Genomic DNA, 7,937 nt, shown 5'->3' on the forward strand with positions numbered 1-7,937 from the left:
TGTTAGAAAATATGTTCTTTTTTAGTATAATATAAATTTACTTTTGGAAATAGCTCAAAATTCTTTATACTCATCTTTCATTAATGTAATTTTTTTGTATGTTCTAACAGTAGAACACTTTCAAAATGGCTTTGCTTTTCCTGATGACTTTAACTACAATGTGGATTATTTTAGTACTGTTTTTAGAATACTAGCTCAATTTGTGAAAGAGTAAAAGTAGTAGTGTGCTGGACCTACTCAGAAAACTGGCTACATTTTAAGAAATTTTTAAAGTAGCTGCTAAGCACAGAAAATGTTCTAAATAGATGACACATAACAACAAAAAAACATATTATATTGGTTGCTTTTTATTTAAGACTCTTGTTTAGAATCAACAAGACCTCGTGGAGAGCCTTTGTATTTAAAAGTTGGTTGTTATTATATTTTGGAGGAACATTCTTCTAAGTGGTACAGCACTCTTCTGTCACTTTGCTGTACAGAGGTAACCTGGGGTTGCTGTGATGCTGAAGCCTGTGCCATAGGGGTGTCAAATGCAGTAATGCTTACCCATGGTGGACAGTGTTTGGTGGAGATGGTTACCTATGGTGGCCAGTGTTTGGTGGAGCCCGCCATTTAAAACAAGTTTGGAAGAAGGAGTGGCATCTACTTCCTAAACAACATGCCTCTAGAAACTCTATGAATTTTGAGAAATGACGATAGTCAAAGAAAGGCTTCAGGTCCTTTGTTCATAGGGTTGCTATGAGTTGTACTTGACTCAATGGCAATCAATAATAATAACAACCACCACCTTCAATTAAATGCATTATAGTAAAAACAAAGATTAAAACAATAAAAATCCATAATCTTTTAATTATTTTATAATTTTAAAATTATTTTACAATTATCATCTAATCTATATCTTTCTATAGCTTATGATCTAGAAGTTACTTAAGTCTATTGTTGTTTGTTTGGTGAAAATACTGTATGACAGAAGTTGTTGCATATCTTTTTGAGCTCCACACTAGTGAATCTCAAACTCTTAATCCTTCTTACAGCATTTAATCTCAAGAAGTTGATAAGCAATGAAAACCAGAGTTATTTCCTCACTCTTCTTCTCTCTCCAAGAAGTAAATTTTAAAAAGTTTATCCACGGGCTTGCTTCAACAGCACATATACTAAAATAGGAATGATACAGAGAAGATTAGCATGACCCCTGCGCAAGGATGACATGCAAATTCATGAAGCGTTCTATATTTTTGGGGGAGAAAAGTGCAACAATGAATTAATGGAAATCCAAAATCTCTGTAAATTTTCATTAAGATTAATTTAAAAAGTTTATCCACAAGCTACTATATAAGACTGATTGAATTCTTTTCATTAAAAAATGAAAAGAAAATACAGTCAACCCAATTATACATTCACTTAGATGTATGTATGACATGGATGTCAAAAGAAAATATTAATTCTAACTGTATAAACCAGGTTGAATGAAGTGGACAAACATATTACTATGTTTACATAATTTGTAAGGGCTACACAAAAACACAGTCCTTACCTGATAGACAGGTTGTGAAAGATATTATCACCAGATGACCTACCAGCAACCACATTTTCATCTTGTAGTCAATAAAAATTAGGTTCAAATTTCAAATGAGCTTCAGTTTATTGGCTGTTGGATAAAAGGGAACACCTGCATGGAGAAGGGAAGGGGTAAGGGAGAAATGAAAAGACAAAGGGTGGAGAGAAGAGGAAAAGAAAGGGAAAGAAAGGGGAGAGAAACATGGGAGGAGATAAGAGGAGATGGGAGGAGAGGAGAGAAAAGAGAAAAAGAATTCGTTCTTTTGAATCAACACACATAAAATTTCTATTGCCTCTCATGCAGCCCACTCTTTGTCAGTGTCTCCTTTGTATCATTCATTTAGGGTGACCCAGTGAGTGAGTTTTGGACATAACCTTGGTTCTGCATGGGGCTAGAACTAAAATTATTTTTCTAAATGGTTATAAATTGCACATAGCAATAAAGCCAATAAATGAGAGGCATGTATTAATATATACATTTTTCAGAACTTGCAGTATTGTAAATAATTTCACTATTACTCACTTGAATAGAAGATTACTTTTCATTAAATGGCTCATATAAATATCCAATTTAAAATATGTACAGAAATTCATGCATTTCTATTATACAAGGATAAAATGCTAAATTATCTTTCTGCTTATGAAAAAGTTTTTATGTTCTAATTCTAAAATTTTAATCTATATTGATTATCAATATATTTATTCCTCCTAGTCCTTTGCTTTATTAACTAACTGGCTCAACAAAGAATAGTTAATCTCCCTGTATAACAGTTTTCAGAGGCTGTAAATCACCTGGGAGGAGATTGTCCATCTTTCTCCCATGGAGCGACTGGTGTATTTGAGCGGTTAGAGGTTTGGCCTTTGGGGCAGCAGTGCATCACCAGAGCTCCTTACTTTGAAAAAATGTTGAGAAGTGTCAACAAAGCAGGTCTGCTTAGTGAGTTACATGCTACCCTGTGAAGGACAGAATACTCTAGCCACTTCAGAGGAGAATGATGGGACTCTTTCCATAAGGATTTGTAGATTTAGATATGGATTCTCCCAATGGAGGATTATCATGAGTCAGAATAATTGTTTAGGCTTTGAACTGGATATGTATCAGCAGGAAAGAATCTAGGGTCTATGAATCATAATTGAGAAGTTCTCCTTAAATCAAATTACTACAAAACCAAAACTATAAAGTTAGCTGCTAAACTATGCTGTGATCCAATTAAAACATGATGCTTTTATAAATTTTGGAAAATTTATGACCAGAAGATTACTGAGCACCCAGAAAATGTCTTTAAAGGAGCTCTTTAAGTGAAGGGTCTCAGAACTCAGTTTCATTAGCTTGATGTCAAATCTGTCACTGTAACTATGTAAGAAGATACAGGAAAGGAAAGATTCTGTTTGCTTGCTCTTAAGGAATTCACAGATCAGGAGGAACACAGATCAGTGCAAGGCTATTTGAGATGTATGTGCTATTAAACTAAAAATATGTTAATGATATGAACTGACATTGAAGGATAAAAAATAGTGGGGACCTGTCTGACCATGCTATACTGGACATTGTGGTAGCAGTGCCTCATTCTTAGATGTACGTCATTTGCTGCCTTTAGAACCCATCCATTTATTTCTACTATAATCACATCATGTCCTAAATATTAGAATGTGTGGACAAAGAAGGAGTCTCAACTTGAAGAGACATCGTAGCATGCTTTGGAAAAATGTACAACAGAAGAACAAGCTATGACTGTTTAGTATAAAGCATAAATTAATAGATTATAGAAGTAAATCTGAAAGAGAAATGCCTTCTTATTTCACATCAACCTATACTTATATTTAAACATTATTCATAAGCGCAAATGGGAAATTCTACTGATTTCTTGCATCATACCAGAAAGGCTCTCATTGATTTTGTTCAACTGTGATTTACCACCTTGATTTGCAAGCAGTTTGTAAAGGCTAGCCAAGATATGTACATGGACCAGGATAAGCATATTTTTCTTTCTTTAATGAATGTGGTTGTTGTTGTCAGTGCCATCAAGTCTCCTGCGACCCACAGGGGTCCTATGTACAGCAGCTGTGAAGCCTGCTCTGTCCTGAGCCCGTCTCACTGATTTCAACACACCCACCCACATTGCCCCAGTTACTGTATCAATCCTTCTCAACTGAGATCTTCCTCTCCTGATTATTAAATTGTTAACAGATCATTTATTTCTAGAAAAAGCTGAGCTGTATTATTAGTGAAAGCATAGAGGAAGTAGCTCAAATTAGTAGCAAAAAAACCTTAGAGAATCTTTGAAAAATGAAAGAAAACATCCAACAGATTGAATTTTAATCAACAGGATTAATTTATGATCAGTTTCCTTCTATTGGAGAAATGTGAGAAGTTGTGAACAATCAACATATCTAGTCTTTATTAAGTCTAGGTTAAATCCTCTTTAAGAAGGCTGGAAAGTGAACTAGTGATCAGGGGAAAACCTTAGTTTTTAATTTCAATAATTTTTTACAATCAATAAACACAGATTCAAGTAAAAATTATTTAATCTGTAAACACTGGCTATGTATTTTTTAAATTATCACAAAACTAATGTACATCTGAAAATTTGATTAACATGTGGTTGTGTTAAGTGCCGTCAAGTTAACCATGTCATGTAGCCACCCTGTGAACAACAGATCTGAAACTTGTCCTGTTCTGTGCCACCCTCTCCCTCTCTGTTATAACTGAGACCATTGTTACAGTTACTGTGTTGATCCACCTTGTTGAGGTTTGTCCTCTATTTTACCAACCCTCCACCTTTCCAAGCACGTTGGTTTTTCCAACAAGTGGTCCATGCTAACAATACACCCAAAATATATGGGATGAACTTTTACCATCCTTGCTTCTAATGCCTCGATTCTTCTGTCATTTTTATTGATTGTCCAACTCTCAGATGCAGAGCAAGTAATTAAATAGATTATGACCTAAATCAAGTGTATGTTAGTCTTTAATTTCATTGCCCTTTAAGTTTAAAGACAAAGGTACAACTGATTTAAGCTATGGTCTTTCCAATTATTTGCTATTTGAAATTATTGCTTTTGAGGGAGCTCTGGTAGCTTAGTGGTAAGGAGTTGGGCAGCCATTCCAAAGGAAAATGGTATGAATCCACCAGTTGCTCTGTGGAAAAAAGATGGGCATTATCTTCCCTTGCAATTAACTGCCTCTGAAAAACCACTTGAGGGTTAGCTATTACTTAGTCCCTATTGATGGTGGACAAGAACAACATTACTGTGGAACTCTTTGGAGAGGTTCATGACAGCATATTTTTCAAAGGCGATAGATGCATCTTTTGATTTTTTGACCTAGTACCTAGGCAGCTCCAATGGCCTAGTGATAAAGAGTGGTCCTGCCAACCTGAAGGTACATGGTTTGGATCCATTAGCTGTCCTGCAGGAGAAAGATAGGCAATCTCCTTCTATTCAATTTACTGCATCTGAAAACCCACTGGAGGTTCACCTACGTGTTGGTTTTGACTCAATGGTACATAACAAGAGGGACCATCAAGGGTAGTGTTGACTGTGGGCCAAACAAGATGAAATCATTGGCAACTTCAGTAGTTTCTCCATCTATCATGCTGTTTCCTATTGGTCCAGTGATGAGGATTATTGTCTTCTTGATATTGAAAAGTCTTCCATAGTGAAGTTTTTGATCTCCTGCAGCTAATATTTCAAGTTTTCTTTGCTTTCAGCAGACAAGATTGTGTGACTTGCATCACAGTTGTTGATGAGTCTTCCTCAAATCCTGATGTAGTATTCTTTTTCCTTATAGTCCAGTTTCTCAAATCATTTGCTCAACATATAAATTGAATAGGTATAAAGAAAGGATACATTTCTGATGAACATCTTTTTCTCATTTTTAACTATGCAGTGTTCTCTTGCTCTCTTTGGACAATAGCATCTAAATCTGGCATAGTTTTCACACACGGACTATTAAGTTTTCTGGGATTCCCATTCTTCTCAATGCTGTCCATCATTTATGATGATTCACACAGTCAAATGCTTTTCTATGATCAATAAAACATAAGTAATCACCCTTCTTGTACTCTCTGCTTTTAACCAAGATCTATCTGAGATCAGCAATGATCTCTCTGGTGCCATGGCCTTTTCTAATTCTAGCTTGAATTTATGGCAATTTTCTGTCAATGCATTGTTCTAGATGATTTTTAGATAATCATCAGTAAGATGTTATTAACAAAATAGCTTCCAATTACTCTAATTGGTTTACTTACAATAATTAAAATAGTGCACTTGACAGATACAGAGAGTAGAAAGCAGGCAAACTATATTCAAACTGGTAGACCAGTGAAACAATTACCAGTTCTGCAATTAACTTAGGCAATACTTATGCAAAACCCAATAAAGGATTCATATGATTTGGACTTAACTTTATGACATTAGTTTTGCAGACTTTCCCAGCTTTGAAAAGATTAAAACTGTTGGTAATTTCGTTTTACTTGGATCCACAATCAACACCCTTGGTACCAGCAGTCAAGAAACCAGGGAAAGTCTGCAGTTAAGGACATTTTCATATTGTTGAGGAGTAATGTTGTCAGTTTGATAATTAAGGTGCACCTAATTGAAGCCATCATCTTTCCAATCATTTGCTTTGCATCTGAGAACTAGACAATGAATAAGGATGACAGGAGAGGGATTGATGCCTTTGAGTTGTGGTGTTGGAGAAGAGGACTGAACATGCCATGGATGGCCAAGAGAACAAATACCCCTTGGAAAAAGTGCAGCCAGAGTACTTGTAGAAGTACGTCGTAGATGGTAAAATGTGACCTTACATACTTCAGCATGTTGCATAGAGGGATTGCGCCTTGGAGAGGGACATGATATTCATAGAGGCAGAGAATTGGTAAACGAGAGGAAGACCCTTGGCTGGGTGGATTGATGCAGTGACTGCTGCAAAGTGGTCTACTGTGTCAGGAAGTGTGAGGATGGCACAGGATAGGACAGGGTTCAGATTTGTTTTTCATAGGGTTGCTTTGGGTCCTACTTGAACACCTAACAACAACAACAACAACAACAACAACAACAAATCTTAACTTTAATTCCATAGAAGAGGTCATGTCAGCAGGGTTGTCATTGTTGATGTCAGATAGTCCTGGTTGAAAGTAGAGAATAGAAGAATATCTGTATGTGTTTCATTGACAATGCAATGGCATTTGATTATGTAGATCATAACAAACTATGGCTAATACTGAGAAGACTGGGAATCCCAGGACATGTAACTTGCTCATACAAAATCTGTATCTAGACCAAGAAGCTGTTGTTCTGAATGGAACAAGGCAACACTGCATGATTTAAAATCAGGAAAGGTGGGCATCAGGATTGTATCTTTTCTTTTTCTTTATCCTTACTATTCAATTTGTATTCTAAGCAAATAATTTATGAAGCTGAATTCTAGGAAGAGGAATGTGGCATCAGTATCAGAGGAAGACTCATCAAAAACGTGTGCTATGCAGATACCAATTTGCTTCCTGAATGCGAAGAGCATTTGAAATGCTTACTGTCAAAGATCAAGGACTACTTTAACATGCATTATATCTCAACATCAAGAAAACAATGGTCCGTACCATTGGGCAAGTAAGAAACATTATGATAGAGAAAAAGCATATAACTTTAAAGATTTAATTTTCCTTGGCTCCATAATCAATACCCTTAGTACCAGCAGTTATGTGAACAGAAGACATATTACTTTGGGCAATTCTACTGTTAGGGATTTCTCCAAAATATTAAAGAGCAATGATATCAGTTCGAAGACTAAGGTGTGGCTGATTAATGCCATGGTCTTTTCAATCACTTGCTATGTTGCAGAGAGCTGAACAATGAAAAAGGACAGAAGAAGAATTGATGCTTTTGAGTTGTGGTGCTGGAGAAGGGTACTGAATACCTCATGGACTGCAAAATAAAATAGATGTGTCTTGGAGATGGTGCAACCAAAGTGTGTCTTAGAGGCAAGGATACTTTGAACATGTAGGTGGAAGGAGTAATATCCTCCCATGTGGTTTACTTCCTCTGAAAACCCACTTGAGCATTAGCTATGGGTTGATTCTAACTTGATGGCACACAGCAACAACTCCTTGTGAAGGGACACCACACATGGAAAGGTGAAGGATCAGCAAAAGATAGGAAGATCCTAAAAAAAGATGCACAGACACAGTGGCTGCAGCAGGGAACCCATGCATGTCAGAGATGATGAGGAAGGCACAGAATAAGACACATTCAGGTCTGTTTTTCATAAGGCCACGAAGAGTCATTCTCCAGTCAATGGCACCTAACAACCACAACAACAGGTATTTGTGCTTCAGATCTTTGTTTGTTTTTTTTTAAGTTGTGATTTTAATGAAAGTTTA

The 7,937-nt window shown here is 36.2% G+C and overlaps 1 protein-coding gene across 2 annotated transcripts in view; it reads right to left on the reverse strand.

The window, feature by feature from the left end:
• CNTN1 (contactin 1) overlaps nt 1–1,624 on the reverse strand; it is a 241,776-nt gene extending 240,152 nt beyond the window's left edge. For both annotated transcript variants that reach the window (XM_006888198.1, XM_006888197.1), the window contains exon 1: nt 1,535–1,624. In XM_006888198.1, coding sequence (XP_006888260.1) covers nt 1,535–1,595 — 61 coding nt within the window. In that variant the 5' untranslated portion in view covers nt 1,596–1,624. The remainder of the gene's footprint in view (nt 1–1,534) is intronic.
• Between the last annotated feature and the right edge of the window lie 6,313 nt (nt 1,625–7,937).

Source organism: Elephantulus edwardii, unplaced genomic scaffold (assembly GCF_000299155.1).
Source record: "Elephantulus edwardii isolate Elephantulus edwardi_28Jun2011 unplaced genomic scaffold, EleEdw1.0 scaffold00065, whole genome shotgun sequence".
In the NCBI taxonomy this organism is placed as follows: domain Eukaryota; kingdom Metazoa; phylum Chordata; class Mammalia; order Macroscelidea; family Macroscelididae; genus Elephantulus; species Elephantulus edwardii.